At 39.4% G+C, this 22,003-nt stretch overlaps 1 protein-coding gene across 8 annotated transcripts in view; it reads left to right on the forward strand.

The window, feature by feature from the left end:
- Positions 1 to 22,003, forward strand: part of rabgap1l (RAB GTPase activating protein 1-like) — a 219,520-nt gene that overhangs the window by 41,997 nt on the left and 155,520 nt on the right. For all 8 annotated transcript variants that reach the window (XR_009656688.1, XM_060941348.1, XM_060941347.1 and 5 more), the window contains 2 exons: positions 3,387 to 3,553; positions 14,978 to 15,104. Coding sequence is in view for 7 of the 8 variants with exons in the window: in XM_060941348.1 (XP_060797331.1) it covers positions 3,387 to 3,553; positions 14,978 to 15,104 (294 nt within the window). In the remaining variant the exon portion in view is untranslated. The remainder of the gene's footprint in view (positions 1 to 3,386; positions 3,554 to 14,977; positions 15,105 to 22,003) is intronic.

Here is a 22,003-nt window from a genome sequence, read left to right on the forward strand (position 1 = left end):
CTCCAAACACATGAGAAGTCTATCTTACGCACATATCACATGGACTCCACACCTCCACACACGCATCGCGTCTGAAGTCATAACTCATCAGGGGAAATCGTGTCCGCATTGGCATGTTCAAAAAACAACCTCGCGTCAACAATGATACCACACGCAAGAAAAAAAAAAAAAACAGTCAGGCTACTCACCACATCTGATCCACAGCAGCACCAAAGCATCACTGGAAATCATGTCAACAACCAATCTTCCACAACACTTCGGATATGCAAATGCTTCCCATTACACACGATTGCTATGTCAATAAACATCATTTTGCCAATATTTTAGAGACCCCCCAACATTTCCCAAATCATGTTTTCAAGGGATCTCATGTCTGTTTCAGGGGATCTCGGATCCCCCGAGTACCCCCGTAGTTCGAACGGTGATGGTGGGCATGCAAGGCAGGATCCATCTGAAAATAAGCGAGTTGTCCCCCTAGAATTCTGATTGGTAACAAAAGTGCCGAGATTTCATGTATTGCTGCAGCTAAAGTCATCACTACTGTAGTAAAATAATAAAACCACACACAAAGTAAATTCACAAAGTACATTGAATTTCCAGGAAATTCAGACATACTGCATATCGGCAGCTGGCTAGATGGTGCTGGGAGTACCTAGGCCGTCATGTTCGCGGTCCACTGCCATCCTGTGCAGTCACAAAGATCCGGGAGACATTCCCATCCACTGAATATACAGGTTTCCAGGATGTGGTGTAATGTGGCAAATAAAGACGTTTGAATGTATACTTGAATCAGATTTATTTGTTCTAATGCATTTGTTAACCCTATAACAAAGACAAACCAGAGGTCCAAAGACCTGGGAAAAGGATTCACACAGCAATCCTTCCCAGTCCAGTGTGGATACATTATATGTCCATAATCAACACTAACACTTGCCTGAAATAACCTCAGCAATGATGACAAAAAAAAAAAATAATAAATATGTATGGTGTTGAAACAGAACTGAAAAAGTTTTCAAAGACCCAAAAAGGCACAAGATTATACATGACACACATTTGCCCATCAAAAGTTTCTCTGATGTGTACATACAGCAAAATACAATCATTTTTTGGAAAATCGGCTGTGATGGCATCGGATTATCTCCTCTTTGGGGGGGGTACACATGGCCGCTGCTCAAAGGTGGTGGTGATGGCTGCCTCTCTGGTGGTGAAGTGTCAAAGTCTTGCTCCGATACATCAGCCATGAGTTCCTCAACATAGGCTACACACATTAAAAAAACGTGTCAAACATTCAAAAGAAGATTACTGCTTTTAGTTTTGGTGGGCTGTCTGTTTTGTAACACTAGGTAAAGCGTTTTACAAATCAGTGCAAAGCCAATATGTGACAAATGTATGGGGGAAATCACAACCTACATAACGTGACATTTTCCACCTTTGACTTACAGTAGTTGCATGGTTCTTTGACTGGCTTAGCTGAAGCACTTCCTGGCTTGTACTTTGGTTTTCGAATACTATAGCGTAGGTCCCCTTTACTTGTCCTTGCCTGCTCTCTGTCACTGTTTGCGTTGTAGTGTAGTGCTGCCAAATGAATCCTGAGATAGAAATGATAGGAAAGAAACAATGATTTTGTTGATGCTGTTAATATTGATACTGAATGTTATGTTATCTATTATCAGCATGAAAACAGCAACATTCTGAGTTATCAAGATTAGCGAGAGGTATGAACTTGCCTGCTGAGGATGCCATGATATCTGTACGACCTCATTTTTGGCGCAAATTTTTTGATGGTCTCATCTTTGGGGAAGCGATGAAAGCTTACCCCGTCTTTATATGTATTGCCACAACCTGCGATTATACACTGAGTAGGCATGGCTGGGGACTGTAGGCGAAAACTCTGGACTCAGTCTTTGTAAGTAACTAAATCAACTCAAATTACTTTCCGCACTTCAGTCCAGGTGCAACGACTATGCCACCGTGTTATTCTGAAACATACGTCACGAAGTTGCGTGACCTATCTCTTGCTCGTAAGTTTATTTTTTGAAGGGTGGAGCTTTGGGTCCTGAAAAACAGATGAAATACCGCTTTCCAGCAATTAGTGCACATTCACAAAATCACGCTCAGAAATGTAAGGTATCTCTCTGGATACATGAAAACACATTTGGATCACCGTGGAATTTTGTTTTTTTTAACTTAGTTGACCTTTAACTTTGTAGTGTTCAGATCAGAAATAACTGATTTGAAAACCTACCATTTAGGTTTCAAGGAAGCAGGCTTCAAGGAGAAGAATGGAAAGAAAGGACTTGGCTTGTAAAACTATTATATTTTCCTCCAGAAAGTATAGCCTGTCCTGTGCTGGTAATTTTGAATGGGGACCAAATGGAGACAGCTGACCTCTGCAAGGAAGGGGGCTGTTTTCTTTTCATTAAAGGAATTTTCAGGCCTATATTATTTCACTTGATTTACTTGACTGGAAGTTTCATGCAGTGTGATGGACCAATATTACATTTTCATGAGGTTTTTGTTGCATTTGGCAGTTCTGTCAGAAAGCGATGACATTGAGAAGTTCTGCTGTTTGCCTAAAAGCTCTTCTCTGCTCGGGTTTTACGGTTCACTATATCCTAATTGTGATCTATTTTTAGCACTTCTCCATAAACCGCTTGTTTATCCAAATGAATTGCAATAATAAAATCCATTATGTAGAAGTGGTTGTTTTAGACTATTTCACACATGGAATTTTTTTCTTCTTGTATTTAATTATGTTTGACCTCAAAGCAAAGAAATGAAATCCTTTAACCATGTCACTGAACATTTAAATGATTTATAGTTGTCATAGTATGCGCACACACAATCTGTCTCGTCTCTCAGAGCGCCATTCCTTTTCCTGTTAAGGAGTCCTTAATCTGTGACACTGGTTTGAGTAATGAGAGTACATCGTATATGAGATGAGGATTTGCTTTTGGATTAGACCCTGGACAGTGCACGTGTATTTGTGATCTTCAGCTCAGCTGCCTTGTACTTGCCTTGGTTGTATGTTGGGCTTTTTAACCATTGTACTAGGATACAGTAATCAAATGTATGAACTACTTAATGCACCAGTTGATATATTTAATAATGTATGGTGACTTGGGAAAACAGTGAAATTTTGATATTTTCAGATCACTTTTACATCTATATTGTTCTGAAACGTACAGAATTTCCTCAACTGAAACGTGTTTCTTTACTTGTGGTATAGATACATAGAAATGTGCTTGCATTTTAAATCCTGGTTAATCCCAGAAGTGAAAGAGGAGAAAATTGCATATCAAGATTACAGCTGGAGCACATTAGCATCAGACTTTTTTTTGCATGCATTTTGCTGCCATTTTGACATTTTTGCCTATTTTTTGCAGATAAGCAGGTATATGTGACGGTGGCTGTGGACCTGGTGGTGACTGAGGTGGTGGAGCCTGTTCGATTCCGGATGGAGGCCCTGGCCCGGGTTTATCCATCCAATGAGAGGTTCTGGTACTTCAGCCGAAAAGCGTTCTGTGAGACCTTCTACCTGCAGCTTAAACTGGTACACCACTACAGTAACTACAGTCCTTTTAATATACCTTTTGTGGTTCAAAATTTCCTGAAGTGACTCTATATAAGAGGTCACGTAGAAGGTGTAAGACTTCTTTCTAAGGTGGCCTTACCACTTCCCACCCACTAGCTAACACTCTCCATCACACGACTACCACCAGTCAGGGAGGGTGGGGCACAAACGTGCTTGCTCCTTTGTTACTCATGCTGCAACACAGGGGAGTGTGACACATGATTGGCTAGTGTTGCTAGGATTGACAGGAGAGTGAGTGAGTATGCCATCGCTCCTACCCAGAGGATGGCTAATTTTGCTCCTGGACAGGGATGGCTGCAGCATTGTTGGAATTCAAACTCTATCTCCTAGTGATAGATGAGCACATTTCTGTTGCACCACTCAGGAGCCCTTAACCGCTATTCTGCCCATCGTTGAAATCAGAATTTTTTTTATCATGTTTATTTCAACAATTTAGAAAAAAGTAAAAATAATCCTACTTACCTGATATGTTTGACATATATATATATTTAAGCACTATAGACTACTGGACAGTTTTTATATTTTTCTCTGCATAAACATTTGTTAGATGCTTTAAATGAAAAAAAAAAAATGAGCAACTGTCCAAACCTACAGTGTCTTGCAAAAGTATTCATCCCCCTTTGTGTTTTTGTCCTGTTTTTTGTCGCATTACGAACTGGAATTAAAATGGATTTTTGGGGGTTAGCACCATTTGATTTACACAACATGCCTGCCACTTTAAAGGTGAAAATTGTTTTATTGCGACACAAACGATAATTAAAATGAAAAAACAGAAATCTGGAGTGTGCATAGGTATTCACCCCCCCCCAAAGTTGGTACTTTGTAGAGCCACCTTTTGCTGTAGTTACAGCTGCACGTCATCTTGGGGTATGTCTCTATTAGCTTAGCACATCTAGCCACTGGGATTTTTGCCCATTCCTCAAGGCAAAACTGCTCCAACTCCTTCAAGTTAGATGGGTTGTGTTGGTGTACAGCAATCTTCAAATTATGCCATAGATTCTCAGTTGGATTGAGGTCTGGGCTTTGATTAGGTCATTCCAAGACATTTAAATGTTTCCCTTTAAACCACTCCAGTGTAGCTTTAGTAGTATATTTAGGGTCATTGTCCTGCTGGAACATGAACCTTCGTCCCAGTCTCAAACCTCTGGCTGATTCAAACGGGTTTTCCTCCAGAATTGCCCTGTATTTAAGTGCCATCCATCTTTCCTTCGGTCCTGACCAGCTTTTCTGTCGCTGCAGCTGAAAAACATCCACACAGCATGATGCTGCCACCACCAGGCTTCACTGTCGGAATAGTATTCTCAGGATGTTGGGTTTGCATCACACATGGCATTTCACATGATGGCCAAAAAGATCAATTTCAGTCTCATATGACCAGAGAATCTTCTTTCATGTGTTTGGGGAGTATGTCACGTGCTGCTGGGCAAACTCCAAACGTGTTTTCTTAAGCAAGGACTCTTTTTATTATTTTTCTGGCCACTCTTCCATAAAGCCCCACTCTGTGAAGTGTACGGCTTAAAGTGGTCATATGGACAGATACTCCCGTCTCCGCTGTGGATCTTTGCGACTCCTTCAGTGTTATCTTTGGTGTCTTTGTTGCATCTTTGATTAATGCCCTCCTTGCCCGGTCTGAGAGTTTTGGTGGGCGGCCTTCTCTTGTCAGGTTTATAGTGGTGCCATGTTCTTTCCATTTTGCTATAATGGATTTAATGGTGCTCCCTGGGATATTCAAAGTTTGGGTTTGTTTGTTTGTTTTATTTATTTATTTATTTAGGTAACCCAATCCTCATCCATACTTCACAACTTTTTGTCTCTGACCTGTTTGGAGGCTTCTTGGTTTTCATGTTGCTTGCTTAGTAGAATTACAGAGTCAGGGTCCTTCCAGAACAGGCTGATTTATACAGATGTCATGTGACACATTGTGTGACCCTTGGATTGCACACAGGTGGCTCTTAATCAACTAATTATGTGACTAATGAAGTGAATTGGTTGGACCAGCTCTTATTTAGGGATTTCATATGAAAGGGGGTGAATACCTATGCACACTCCAGATTTGTTTTTTCATATTAATTATTGTTTGTGTCACAATAAAATTGCTTTCACCTCTACAGTTGTAGGCATGTTGTGTAAATCAATCCATTTTAATTCCAGCTTGTAATGTGACAAAACAGGACAAACACCAAGGAGGATGAATACTTTTGCAAGACAATGTATAGATGGTATTTGAATGATTGAGATTTAATGCTCCAGAGTTAAGAGATCAGCATCTAATATCAACCAGTTCACTATGCTCACCAATTGTCATAGTTGATTTTATTTCACGTAAATGTTTGAGGAGGTCAAAGTTGGTGATTAATTTTTGATTAATTGAACAACTCTACAAATACTACTTCATTTTTATTATACAGATATAACTTGCTATGTTCAGTTTAGGAGACAGGACTCTTGGGTGGGCAGGGAGACTTTCGCTACGTTCACACTGCAAGGCTTAATGCTCAATTCCGATTTTTTTGTGAAATCCGATTTTTTTGTGAGGTCGTTCACATTAACAAATATATGCGACTTGTATGTGATCCTCAGTATGAACGAAAAGCGACCTAAAAGTGTTCCGCATGCGCATTGCAGGATACGACGACGTCACACGCAGTGAGCATGGCCAGTGTTTACGGAAGTAAAACCGCCCGGTTGCGGTATGACTCATCCGATCTAGCTTGAATAGCTGCATCCCCCCAAATGGAAATCAGCTCCCTAACCTCTGCGTCCTTCCATTGAGAAGATTCAGAACCTTCACAGCCCGAAGCGTCCCTCGCATTGATGTCATGCGCAGGGGCGCAGATACGTTTTTTGAACTGGGAGGGACAAAAAACTGTGGGGGACAAAGCTGCCAGCAAACCAACCCCAACCCCGATATGCCTGTCAAACTTGTTGTTAGTAACCATAGCAACCAAGCTCGAGCTCGCAACCTGTGCAGTCTGCGCAGCTCAACCAACCGAATATCAGTCTTTGTTTTATATGAGTTGTTGCAACTATGTACTATATACACTGCCGTGCACCTCAATAAACCGAATGGTAATTAGTCTTTTGATTTTTCCGTGAGGTTTGCCTTATGCAAAGAAAGACAGCATAGACGTTTTTTCCTCCCTATAAGTGGGGGGGACCGAACGAGGTGAATTTAAATCTGACTCGTCCCACCCTCTATCTGCGCCCGTGATTATGCGCCATGTTGTTGTAACTTTTTTGAGAGACCCGCCGCCTACTTCAGCGCAGAATAGTGACGTTTGTGGCTTGTTGATGACGTGTAAGTCGGATGAATGCGACCTGGCGGTTCAGACTGAAGTCGCATATGAAAAGAGCGGATAGGAATCGGAATTAGGACCACATATCCAAACGGCCTGGGTCGGATTTGAAAAAATCGGATCCGTGTCGTTCATATTGTCAATAAAAGATCGGATACAGGTCACATATGGGCGAAAAGATCGGATTTGAGTCACTTCAGCCTGCAGTGTGAACGTAGCCTATGTTGAGGGCGATCAGGAGCATTACCACAACTCCTAGTAAGTTGTGAAGCTGCAGCAAATGAAGGCTTTGTATTAAGGAACTTAATGAGAGGCCTGACTCTCATTATCATGCTAAAGTAATTAGGGTTTGCTGCCTGCATGTCCTGCTGATTGCCTCCATAGTTATTTTATTGCCAAATGGAAGAATGCATGGGCCGTAGTTAAAAGCTAATTAAAAGATAATATGGTGTTAGCATGAGAGCCAACCCTTCTCTCTCCTTATTTTATCATTTATTTGCTACTCCCTTTGATTGTGTGAAGAAATTCAGAAGTAGTTATTATTTGCTGTAAATGTTATTTTCTGCCTGAGGCGCCCTTTCTGCTTACAACAGATTGGCTTCTATTTCAGAGCAAATGATAAGCATATCACCAGTGATGTAAGCATTTTTCAGAGTTGTGAAGAAGGAAGGGTTTAGAGATGACCTCTAAAGAATGAATAGGATGCACATAATCTCCTGCTCTGATTACACCATGCTCTCTGTGCATCACTTTACTATACAAGCTCCCCAGGAGTGGCCACTCAGCAAGAGACCTTTTTCTCACTGGCTGCTCCTTTTAATTTCCTCTTGTACACGTAATTATATTTTTGCCCGTTTCCCCTGCGGCAGCAGCAGAGGTGAGGCTAACTTTGAAAACTCCAAGCATATTGTCAGTGTGGAGCCTGTAGAGTATTGGCATGAGTTATAAGTGCTCAATACATTTACTGATGGTGCCATGTAGCCACTGGTAATTGCACTGACCATTTTCTCTCACACTAATTTTAATTTGTTTGTTAATGGTGTGTATATAATGGCACAGTATGTAGATTTTTTTTATTTAATGAAAAGGTTAACAACTTTTTGGAGTTTGAATGTACATTTGAACTTATGTTATTTAAATGGAGAACTACTTGGATTTTGTCACATTTGTTAACACCATGCAAAAGCTACGTTTCTCTGTTTAAAACAGATATGTTTCTAAGTATTTCTGTGTAAAAACTGCTAGATGCAAGATTTTGGAATTTTGCCCGCTCTGGTTAAAAATTGCTGCCGTGAGCTACTTGTGCAAGAACCTTTTGTAATGTGTGTTGTGCTGTATCCTTCTCTACTTGTTTACATCCTTTGGGCGAGAACTCAGGGCTATGTTGCAAGCCACTTTACATTACATTAAATGTGATGCCTGAATAGCAATGACATCATTGCTGTACAATTTATCCTATGTAACATATGGTTTGGAATGTGCCCCAAAATATAATAAACAGAAATAGAGAAAAAATAAAAATAATTATCTCCTGGTCTTGTTTTCCAGTCCGGTTTATAGAAGTGTTATGAGCATGAAAACTTCATAGTTTTAATCGATCAACTAACTCACTCAATGTAACAGACCCAGTGGAATGTACCAAACAAGCATTGTTACCCATTCACCTGCTATTGGTAGCCCTTGAGCTAAATCAGAGCAGAAACTAAAAAGAGACAGATGTGTAGATGAAATGGATATACTAAAGGATAACAAAAGTCTTGTTTACTGTACTCGCCCAGTATAACTGAAATTTAAATGCATAAAGTACAAAAAAACCCTTAGTAGTGGGCCTGTTAAGCATAACAATTGTGCACAAAATGAAAAAAGCATGAAACTTTCAGGGTTTGTTCTTGAAGGCATAAGCTTTAATTTGAGACGTGGAGGCATTCTCAGTTTGACCTCTGGGGTCAGCTAGAGGTCATTGACATCCATGATATCACATTTCTGTGCATGAAATTAGAAAAGGCTGTATCTTAACATCTAAATGTGATGTAAATGTAAAATAAATGTTTTTCCATGTGCCTGGACATGAAAAAAATCACATATAATACTGATATTCCTCTTAGGTGTAGCTTCAGGGGTCAGGTAGAGGTCATTGACCTTTGAAATTTGAAGTTTCTATGCATGAAATTCTAGACGGGTGTATCTTAGGATCTAAATGTGATAGAAATGTGAAATTAATGTGTATTTCCTTGTTTCTGACCATGAGAAACCCATTTTTGATACTGATATTACTCTTACAGGTCATCTCTGGGGTCAGCTAGAGGTCACTGACCTCCAGCATAATGCATTTCTATGCATAAAATTAGAAACGGGTGTACCTCAGGTTCTAAATGTGATAGAAATGTAAACTAAATTTGTATTTCTATGATTCTGTACATGAGAAACCCATTTTTGATACTGATATCATTCTGAGAGGTCAACATCATGGAGAACAGGCAAGGTTGGGAAACATCCCACATTTTGATAAATCTATATAAAAATCTCATGTGTTTTGGATTGTAAGAAACAATTCCATATGAATATGAACGACAGAAATATACTTCAACTTGTCAGAAATTATAAACTTTAACTAATCAAAAACTTGAACTACAATCAAAACTCTAAATGCAGTGTAAACAGTTGAGCAGGTTCCATAAAGAACATTTTAAAATCACTTATAGTATCTTCATTTATTCTAAGGGCCTTGACCTTTGGGGATTACAATGTTGGCCTACAAATTGTAACTACAGAACACTGATTTAGTCGCTGCAGTCACCAGAGCATGTGCACGGTGCTGTGCACTTTAAGGCTGCCTTTTTACATCTACAGTGCCCAGTACAACCCTTTTTGCAACCACAGTGCACAAGTTCATAGCAAGCCTGTGAAGCTTCAGGGAGTGTTGTCCAAAGTGGCTGCCATCCAGCATCGGTGTCAATCCATCCCCAGTCTGATGGACTGGGCAAACATGGTTGAGAAACCAAAGCAAGGTTCCATATATTAGCCTGGTACATTGCTCTTTTTATGTGTTGCCTCAAAGCATCTTGTGTAGGGGGGATGTTTTCCAGTGATCTTGCCCCACTCTGAACCGCGGGAAAATAATGGGCTACACACAAAACATGAACATGAAAATTACGTTGAATCTCTACCTCTGCTAGACTGACATATAGTTATTCCTGTGAATTTAGAATTGCCCTATCAATGTCCAACATTAAAATGACTGAAAATTAAACTACAATATACTGTATTCTTCAACTCTAGTGCAAATGAGAGCAAATGCTCCAAAAGATTACTCACTTTGAAATTATCAATGGAAATGGGGCAACTGTGTTCAGCTTCTGACATAGTTTGTGACCACTGGAGATGTTTTACTTATCAGAAATGAGTTGTGTCATGTCCAGAAACATGGAATCATATATTTACTTTACATTTACAGTATTTCACATTTTAATCCAAAGATAGATTGTTTCTAATTTCATGCTTAGAAATGCATTATCATGGAGGTCAGTGACCTCTAGCTGACCTCAGAGGTGACTTATAAAAATGATATCAGTATTAGAAATTAGTTTATCATGGCCAGAAACATGGAAATACACATTTAGTTTACATTTCTATCACATTTAGAACCTAAGATACACCCGTTTCTAATTTCGTGCATAGATATGCATTATGCTGGAGGTCAGTGACCTCTAGCTGACCCCAGAGATGACCTGTAAGAGTAATACCAGTATCAAAAATGGGTTTCTCATGGTCAGAAACAAGGAAATACACATTAATTTCACATTTCTATCACATTTAGATCCTAAGATACACCCGTCTAGAATGTCATGCATAGAAACTTCAAATTTCAAAGGTCAATGACCTCTACCTGACCCCTGAAGTTACCCCTAAGAGGAATATCAGTATTATATATGATTTTTTCATGCCCAGTAACATGGAAAAACACATTTTATATTTACATCACATTTAGGTGTTAAAATACAGCCTTTTCTAATTTCATGCATAGAAATGTGCCATCATGGAGGTCAATGACCTCTAGCTGACCCCAGAGGTCAAACTGAGAATGCCTCCACGTCTCAAATTAAAGCTTATGCCTTCAAGAACAAACTCTGAAAGTTTCATGCTTTTTTCCTTTTGTGCACAATTCTTCTGATAATAAGAGCTTAACAGCCCCACTATAGCCACTACGTTAGCATGCTAACTGAAACAGACCATACGTGCACACGAAGAGAAAACAGAATTAAACCATCATTCAGTAAGTTCTAATTAAGTGGAAAACAAATAATGCCTTTTATTATATCCACACTCACTGGGTATGAGCAGTTGCGTGCTCTGATTGGCTACTCTACTACTAGGCTATCAGCTCATATATACCATGAATAGAGAGAAACAAATTGGCAGAGCATTTTGTTGAACCAACTGTGAACGAAATAAAAACTCTACTTGAAAACAAAACCCCCGAGAAATACAAAAAAGCAACAAAATGTGGAATGAAAGTATTTGATGGTAAGAGCGTATTTTTTTCCCAAGAATAATTATAGCAGCATTTTTCACAAATTGCTACTGTCATTTCACCAGTATGTTTACATTCTTCATCTTTAAGTATTTTTAAAATTTGTTTAATTTTTTTTTAGCTCAAAAGCTCAAAGATGTTTGAAAATTACATAACTGAAATGTCCCAGGAAGAATTGAATGTCTAAGGCTATTCTATACCTTGGCAGAGACTCAGATTGTTTTGCAGGTCAAGCCCCTCTTGGGAAAAAACAGGGGCCCATTTCTACAATGGGGGGCCCAGTGATTTATCCTTCAGTTGAAGCGAACCTAGTGAGCGAAGCGAGCCCAATGAACAGCTGGGGCAGCCCAGGGGCTGTTTTTTTTCTTCTCAATTCTGTTTTTTTTTTGGTATTAGAAGCCATATGAAGCAATGTAGATGACAAAAATCAATGCTTCAACCAAATATATTGAGATATTGTTTAATCAGTGGCAATATTTTGGAATTCAACCATAGGCAGGCCACTATATAATCACATCTATATTATCTCCTCCTTGTAAATTATAATTTATTTTATTAACTTGTTTTCAGTTTGGTGTAGGTCTATAGTAGTAGTAGTAGTAGTCACCCAGTGGTGGTAGTAGTAGTGGTGGTGGTTGCTGTTGTAGTAGTTGATGTTGCAGTAGTTGTTGTTGTAAATCTAGTATGACTAATTACCTTGGGTATCAGTTTTTTCAGATGAATGTACTCTCTGCCAAAGAATGACAAAATAGATGTATTTTTCTTTTTTTCTTATCCATGTTTTCTTGTCTCTTTCGAATATTCGTACATAGACCGTAAGATGCCACCTAGCGAAAGACTTGGATCAGGTTTTACTCGCTTGGGACGCTACAAATGGGGCGGCGTAAATACACGAATGGGTCCGACGTATATTCAATATGGCGGCGGTCAAAACAAATTCATCCGATGCTGAAATCTGTTGAATATCCAGATAATTATGTTGGAAGTTGCATATTTGCGCAAGATTTTCGATATTGAGACTATGAAGTCAAGTACTGTAATACCAGTCCCCCCAGGATTTCGCGGGCCTTTTTTGTGATTGTTGCGGGGGGTTTCCAAAAAATTGCGATGAAAGTTGCGGTGTTTTTTAGGTTTTTGTTGCGATTACATTGCGGGAGGAAGTGAAAGTTGCGAGAAATTGTTGCGATTTTCTCTTTTTGTGATTAAAATTGAGTGATATGTTAAATATTAAGTTATTATTGAAAAACTATTGATTAAAAAAACAGACACTGAGAAATGGTCCTATAAACATCTTTACCAATATAAAAGATTACCAGGACTACAAAAATGCAGAAAAATAGGCTTTACTTATCCAAATGCACCTGTTGGTTCAAAAGTTAAAGTGCATAGAACCTCACAGCAAAACATGAAGTTACCTTAAAATATAATATAAATGCCTCAGCTTTCATGTAAGAAAAAAAAACTATTAATACTAGTACTGTGTGCAGGCAGTCTCTCCTGAAGACTAAATTAAACAATTATAAACTAATAAAATAAATGGCTCAGGCTTCATAGAAGAAAAAAAAACAATTTGAACAGAATCTCACAGTATGATGCTGAAGCTGCCTAAACAATGGAAAATAAAATACCATTTTGGCAAAAATGTTGGCATCCATTAATTTCTTTTATTAAGTAAAAAAAAATAATAATGTAAAGTGCACACAGTCCTTCACTGTAAACATAACACACTTTCAGTAACAGAATTTAAGCCTATATAAACACTGACTCGCACATGCTGCTTCTCTTGAACGTATACACGGAAGTAAGCAGTGTTGCCAGATACTGCTGACGTTTTCCAGCCCAAAATATGTTCAAAACCCGCCAAAATGCACTTGAAACCCCCCAACTGGGCGGGAAACCGCCCAATCTGGCAACACTGGAAGTAAGGCGGAAGGTAGTTTGTCGACGTCACCTCAAGACGACGCCAACGATTGGTCAAATTTGCGGGAAAGTTGCAGTGATTGGATATAATTGCAACACCGCCCTGAATTCGCAGGGATTATCGCGAAATCCTGGAGGGTCTGTAATACGCCACGGAACATTCCAAATAGGGTATAAAATGCTCCCGTCCGTATTGGCCCCTGCCCCTCTCGACAATGCGTTCATTATTCGAAATAGTGCGTCTTAGGCGGGCACGCCAACAATCTGAGTCTCTACCTTGGCATGACAGCAAGACGGCACTTTCTACAGGAAAAACAAAACATTAAAGTCAATTTGTGCAGCCATTGATAGGTTTTTAAGAAGTACGCCTAAGCGGAAATTTTGTCGTCATTTTGCATAAAGTTTTTATTTATCAAATTTATGAAAAAAAAGTTTCTCAAAGTCCAGTGAATGTGCATAGAATAAAAGTTATTCCATTCAATCTCGTTGGACATAGCATATAGCCAACTTGGCGCTATGTGCCTCGTCAGCTATCCGTTCATGTATGACTCGATTTCGTGGAATAATTAATTATTCAATACACATTCATGGGATATGAGCAATCGCGTGCTCTGATTGGCTGTTTTACTACTGGGATATCAGCTCATATACTGTGAGTAGAGAAAAACAAAAATGGGGCTTTATCAAGTATTTAATCGAAATGTTTGTATGTCCTGTCTGTCTGTCCATCCATGTTCTGTTCCACACTCCAGCCCAGTTGGTGGTGGGAATGCACTTTTTAAGTTGGTTTGCCAACTGCTAAGAAAAAAAAAAACAACCTTAAAGAACAACAAAATGGCAGCACGTGTTGCTGACCCAACTGAGGACAGAATAAAAACTCTACTCAAAAACAAAACCCTCCAAAATACAAAAAAGCAACAAAATGTGGGATTAAAGTATTTGACGGTAAGAACGTATCCCCCCCCATAATAATAATAATAATTATTATTATTATTATTATTGCATTTTTCACAAATTGCTCCTGTCATTTTGCTGGTTTGCTTATATTTTAAGCGTAAATTATTTTGTTGAGTATTTTGTATAAAGTTTTTATTTATTAAATTAGCAAAAAATAAAAATGCTCTATTTCTCAAAATCCAGTGAATGTGGATAGAATAAAACAGTTGTACATGGCTTATAGTCAACTTGGTGCTACGCGCCTCGTCGGCTATCGGCTCATGTATGACTCGATTTCATGGAATAACTGTTAAATGTTCTGCAGAGAGAACCTGCTGTCCCTCCTGAATATATGTCTAACTTGCTTTGTTTTTACACACTTACACACACTGTCTCTCCCCAATTGGCTATTTTTTCTGTCTCAACATTTCGTAGTCAAACTTTGTTCATGGCTAGAGCTGTATCTTGATGCTATCTATCATTTTTAATGAGCAAAGTCATGGGTCCTAAGAGATTTATTAAACATTTCTTGGCATTTGAACCATTAAACAATATATTATTTAATATTAATCCTCTCATCATTTCTGTTACTCTGCTGCTCTGTTGTCATTGAGAGATGGAGGGAGAAAAGGAGGAAATGAATGCAATTTCATGATGTGTATCCATGAACTTGCATGTTTACTGAGTTTTTGTGTGTAGGGCTTGGAGAAAGGTAGCCAAGGAGACGCCATATATGAAGTAGTGAGTCTTCAGAGGGAATCGGATCGAGTGGGAGGATCACAAGGCCGCTTGCAGTCCCCTACTGAGGAAGAGGAGCCAGAGGAAGGTATGGTCCGTGTAAGAGGCAGACACAAAAATCATATCACAGTAAAAACATTTCTGACACATTTTGTACCATAATAATATATGTTATATAAAAAGTGATATGGAAAAAAAAGTCAGTGATTTTAGTTTTGAAATTATGTACAATTTCTTAACATTTCCCAGCTATACCACACAACATGCTGAGCTGTTGGCACACAAGCGCACACATTCATGTGTCATTAGACAATATAAACATCAGTGTCATGATTCTAAATAATATTACAAGTGAAAGGAGAGCCTTTTAATATATAAATCTCATTAACCTCAATGACTGCATATACCGACACCTAATCTTTACACTTCACCTGTTCATGTATTTTGCAATAATACCATAACCCCTTTTATTTGCTGTGTATATATGGGGCCGTCTCAGAAACTGGTCTCTCATTTGGGACATTATGGTCAACAACTACATTTTCTAATTTTACAATTTTTTTTGGCATTTCCCTAACACTCAGTGTTTCTTTTGTCATGTTTAATAAGAATAAAGATAGCATCTTGCTTTATCTGGCCTCCACTGTGGAAAATTTTTTTGATTACAATTCAGATGCTTTTGTAAAATTGATTTCCATATAAAATAACTACATCATGAAGAATTAAAGCCCCTCCTTCACAGATGAGTGAAAATATTGAATAAATTTCCTCTTTTTGATTGCTTGGGTTAAAAATGCGAAATTATGATGACTGAATTGATTGTTCACTTAAATATGAATAATATGATACAGTTTGGGTATTTGATATGGTGAAATGGGACACAATGGAAAAATCAAGCACACACCGGAAAGATGAGAATAACGGCGCTGGTAAAAGAACAGCGACTGTACTGGCTGAAGGTCACGCGGATCTCTGCTGCAGCGCGCGAGCAACGAGACGTCACTACCACACCGGACGGAGCGGGGGTGGGGCAGAATGACTGGCCGTAGATTCTATCAAAAGTTCGTTCTAAATTGACAATGGTTGCAAAATATTGGCCAAAAATAGGCAAGCACTACGAAATATGAAAGTAAGATGAAAAACATTCTATTGCCTTATACTGCAAGACTAAAACAAAATAAAACTGTCAAAACTCACCTTTTCAGTGATAACGTCCGAACAGATCACCCACGTAACAGAAAGACCGCAAATGGAAGCACGATCAACTTCTAACTGTTGGAGTGGAAAATTCCATTCTACACATGCAAATTGTTAATGTATGTCCTTCCCCGCACACAAATAACACGTTATGGTAAAAAATATACCACAACTCATTTTATAGCTCAGAAATTCATACAAGACCAGCTACCATCGTAACACATTCTATACCTAACTTTCAGCTTTTGTTTTAAAAAGCAAAATCGCAGATTTATAACTAAGTTTTTATATGGCGTAGTGATTTTAAGTTACTACTTTTGGTGAGGTAGTGACCTTGACCCTGAGGCTTTCCGTTTAGATCAAAACACACGATCGTATTGGTTTTGGGTCTGCGGAAAATGGAGTTACAACAGTGATCAAATATTTTGCATGATGTTTTATTGTGGTTATGATTATTCTGTGAGCGCGCCAATCCTTAGGTGTATAAAGTTATAACTTAAAATACAATTAGTGATAACTGTAGACTTTTCAGTGGACTACAACCTTTTTAAGGGAATGCGATGTAGTCAACCATTTATCATGTCCCAGATCAAGCTGCCATTTTTCCACAAATTTGCAGAATTTTTGCCAAATTCTGAATATTCACATCAAAGATTTAGTTTTATCTGTATTATTTCTTTCATCATTTTATTTCAAATTAAAACCAACATCACCATTCAAAACCATATAGTTTATTGACTGAGAGTATATTTATTGGGGTACCCCCACAGTACCCAGTTTGAGACAGACCCATATGCATCTGACAAATTTTCTTTACTTCCATGTATAATGGTAAAATGCATGTAATATCTCATTTTCAGACATTACATCTTTTTCTTTATAGAACTTTGTCATTGTTTTAGAAGCAACAAAACACAGTTTAGCAGCTCTTGGTACTGGCAGTGCAAAATGCAAGGAACAGGGAATAAAATAGACACATAAGAACAAAATGACACAAAACCACAATAAATAGACATAAAAGCAATAAACAGGCATTTTCTTTCGGGGAGGGTGTTTTGTTGCCCCTCACTGGTGGAGTTGGGGCAGGGGAGGTGGGGTTGCGCATCTGACAGCTTGAGGGTAGAAACTTTTTTTTTTTTTTTTAGTCTGTTTGATGCAGCTCTGAGTCTGTATCTCCTTCCAGAGGGCGGTAGGGAGAACAGATGATGTCCGATGGTCCTTTAAAATACAGCTGGCCTTCTTTTGTAGTCGGTCAGTGTAAATGTCTTTGAGGGGAGGTAGTGATGTATCAATTATGCGCTCTGCCACCCTCACCACCCACTGCAGGTCCTTCCTGTCCTCCGCGGTGCAGCTGGAAAACCACACCATACAACAGTAGGTCAGGAGGCTGTCTATTGCAGATCGATAAAAGTTGATCAGCAACTGGCAAGGGAGGTGAGCTTGCTTTAACTTCCTCAGGAAGTAAAGCATCTGTTGGGCTTTCCCCATCTGGTGAGAGAGGTTTGTGGTCCAGATGAGATCAGCCGAGATGTGGACACCGAGGAACTTGAAGGTCTCCACCTCCTTGCCGTGTATGCAGAGGGCAGAGTGTTCTGTGCACCTTGATCTCCTAAAGTCCACTAGTTTTTGAAATGTTTAAGTCCAGGTTATTGTCCAAACACCATTTTGTCAAGTGCTCCCTGTAGACTGTCTCGTTGTTGTTGTTAGTTATCATTCGCACTATCGTGGTATCGTCAGCACATTTGACAATGGTGTTACTGGTGTGGATGGGGGAACAGTCATGGGTGAAGAGGGAGTAGAAGAGGGGGCTGAGGACACACCCCGTGGTGTGCCTGTGTTCAAGATGAGTGGACGATGCGTAAAGTCTAGTCCTGACATTCTGTGGTCTGTTACTCAGGAAATCCAATATCCAAATGCACAGTGAACTGCTTAAGCCCAGGTCACTCAGTTTTTGAACTAGCATATGGGGAATAACTGTATTAAAGGTGGAGCTAAAATCCACAAACAGCATTCTCACGTAGGTGTTTTTCTGATTCAAGTGTGTGAGAGCTATGTGGAGAGCTGTGATTATTGCATCCTCTGTCGACCTGTTCGCTCTATAAGCATACTGATGTTGGTCGAGGTCAGCAGGGATGGCTGTTTTAATGTGAGAGAGGATGAGTCTCTCGAAACATTGTGATGATGGGGGTTAGGGCAACTGGGCGATAGTCACTGAGGCAGTTCAGTGTGCTTTTCTTCGGTATTGGGATGATGGTAGCTGATTTCAAGCAAGTGGGGACTGTTCTAGTGATAGGTTGAAGATGGTTGTAAATACCTCTGCTAGCTGGTCTGTGTAGTCTCTGAGGATCCTGCCAGTGACTCCATCTGAACCGGCTGCTTTCCTCGTGTTGACTCTCCGCAGGGTGGATCTGACCTGTTGTTGACGTAGCTATATGGGGTCATCCTTCCCTGGTAGTGCTGGGTGGATGTTGGCCTCCCTGTTTCGTCTCCCTGTTTTTGTTTTGCACACACATTTACATGAGTGTGCAAAAAAGTCAAGTGTTTTAAACACTGGAAGTATCAGAGTTTGTGTATCAACTACAAAGACAGTTTAGGTGTAAATCATATTGCTCAAATTCTGAATATTTTGTGCAATTTAACCTTCATTAGCAATTGTGTAATGAATGAACATCTCTCTTTTGCCACATCACAGTACATTTAATGACAATTTCACACATCAAAACTTTGGATTCTCAACTATGCTTACATCACGCAGATATAAATTCTGTATGCAAGTGATGTTCTCTACAACCCCAAATCAGAAAAAGTTGGAACAGTATGAAAAATGCAAATAAAAAAGAAAGCAGTGATTTTTTTTTTTTTTTTTTTTTTTTCTAAATTTACTTTGACTTGTATTTCATTGCAGACAGAATGAGCCCAAGATAATTCATGTTTCTTCTGGTCAACTTCATTTCATTTGTAAATATACATGCATTCCAAAAAAGTTGGGACGGGGCAATTTAGGGCTAGTAATGAGGTAAAACAATTAAAAATGACGTGATTTGAAACAGGTGATGTCAGCAGCTGATTGTAAAACAGCTGGTTTGGTGATTTGGTGCAAAATCATCCATCCATCCGTTATCTGTAGCTGCTTATCCTGTACAGGGTTGCAGGCAAACTGGAGCCCATCCCAGCCGACTATGGGCGAGAGGCGGGGTACACCCTGGACAAGTTGCCAGATCGTCGCAGGGCTTGGTGCAAAATCAGCATCAAGGAAGGGTCTAGTCTTTGAGGAGCAAACATGGGCCGAGGAGCTCCAGTTTGTCGATTTAATGTCTGAGAAAATTATTGTAATGTTTAGAAAAAATTGATGTTCCTCAAAGTAAAATGCGAAGGGATTTGAATGCATGGACCCTCTTCAGTGAGTCCAATTCAAAGAATCTGGAGGAATTTTGGTGTGTAAAAGTGTTCAACCGAGCACTTTGTCATTCACAGTCGACACTCTGCCACACCCTCACTGCCACACTGTCATTCATCTATAGCTGATATAATCACATGGGCTTGGGATTACTTTGTCAAATATTACAATATGGAGTTACATCCACAAATGCCAGTTAACACTTTACTGTGCAAAAAGAGAGCCTTATGTTAACTGTGTCCAGAAGCGGCGTCGACTTCTCTGGGTTTGGAGGCACCTGGGATGGACCATCACACAGTGGAAATGTGTATTGTGGTCAGATGAATCAGTATTTCAAGCCTTTTATTTATTTTATTTTATTTTTTGGAAGAAGTGGATGCCATGTGCTGCAGACCAAAGACAAAAAGGACCATCCAGATTGTTACCAGCAAAAAGTCCAAAAGCCAGGGTTTGTCATGGTATGGGGGTTGTGTCAGTGCCCTTGGCAAAGGTAACTTACACTTCTTTGATTGCAGCATTAATGCAGAAAAGTACATTGAGATTTTGGAGCAACATATTCTGCCTTCGGGCAGCACGGTGGTGTAGTGGTTAGCGCTGTCGCCTCACAGCAAGAAGGTCCGGGTTCGAGCCCCGGGGCCGGCGAGGGCCTTTCTGTGCGGAGTTTGCATGTTCTCCCCGTGTCCACGTGGGTTTCCTCCGGGTGCTCCGGTTTCCCCCACAGTCCAAAGACATGCAGGTTAGGTTAACTGGTGACTCTAAATTGACCGTAGGTGTGAATGTGAGTGTGAATGGTTGTCTGTGTCTATGTGTCAGCCCTGTGATGACCTGGCGACTTGTCCAGGGTGTACCCCGCCTTTCGCCCATAGTCAGCTGGGATAGGCTCCAGCTTACCTGCAACCCTGTAGAAGGATAAAGCGGCTAGAGATAATGGAATGAATGAATATTCTGCCTTCAAGACGACAACTTTTCCAGGGATATTTCAACAAGACAGTGCAAAATCACATTCTGCACACATTACAAAGGCATGGCTGTGGAGGAAGAGGGTGTCTGTCCCCAATAGAGAATGTGTGGTGAATTTTGAAACAAAAAATATGACTGTGATCCCGTACTGTTGCACACCTTAAGACCTGTTTGCAGGAAGAATGGGGACAAAATAACACCTGAAAGTGATGAAGTGTTTCAGGTGTTTTGTCTCATTCCTTCTCGCATTCATCACTTCATCACTTTGTGATGAAGTGTCCTAGGTGTTATTTTGTAACGTTACCATTCCTTCTCGCATTCGCATTCTAAATGTTGTGAGAAGGAATGGCAACATTACAAAGTGATGAATGCTTTACCATCCCAACTTTTTTTAAAAATGCGTTGCAAGAATCAGAATTGAAATAAGTGTTTATTTTGAGAGAACAATAAAATTCATGAGGTAAAACATCAAATAATGTGCTGTTGTATTGTTTTGAATGCAATACAGGTCAAAGATGATTTACAAATTTTCAGTTTTAATTTCGTTTTCAGTTTTAATTTCAATTTCAACATACCGTCCCAACTTTTTTCTGATTTGGAGTTGTAGTTTTGCATGTAAGATTACTTTACTTTAGCTGTGTGTGTTACAAGTCATGAGGTTTTAAAAATTAGCAGTATCTGTTTTTATGTCTGGAAGACAGTCATTTGTATGCAGAACACAGTTTTCCTCTGAAAGTCATAACACTCAATGTCTAAATGTTTTTTTTTTTGCAGTTTAAATGTTTGTGATGCATTACTATTTTACTTGTGAAGAAGATTGATGATTTCATACATAAACTGTAATAGATACAATTCATATGAGTTGTGCTGTTACCTGAATAGTGGAATTGTAAAGCTCGAGACATATTGGGACTGTTCGTTATCCTTCATCCCTGACAGTCACTAAATTAATTGACATCACAATTAACCAAGGTAACAAAATACTATGTCTGCTTCTCTTAACCCTCTTACCTCTAAGCTGTCTTTGTGATTTGAATGGCTAACAGTTATGCTAACATGATATGCTAACACGTAAAAAATGGATAAATAATCAAACATTCAGTAGCTGTTATTTTCTGTAACGTATGACAGCATAGACCTCTAAAATCAGAGCTTGATTATTCTTAAGTGTGTCTAACACTGTGTGAGTGATCCCCTTGGCCTAGTGCCTGTAGCCAGCCCGGCGACTAGTGACAATTGCTAGCCCTGACTTATTCTGAGGAAATAACATCACTGGCACGTCTGTCAATTTTATAGGGCTGGAGTTAGTTTTTAATTAGCCAGTGAATTCGACTGGAGAATTGGCAACACTGCTGCTAACATTCTGTAAACAGTGTCGTCACATAGGGTGAGGTCATGACGTAAGCACGTCTAGACCAACCCCTAAGCTACTC

Source organism: Neoarius graeffei, chromosome 15 (assembly GCF_027579695.1).
Source record: "Neoarius graeffei isolate fNeoGra1 chromosome 15, fNeoGra1.pri, whole genome shotgun sequence".
NCBI lineage: Eukaryota > Metazoa > Chordata > Actinopteri > Siluriformes > Ariidae > Neoarius > Neoarius graeffei.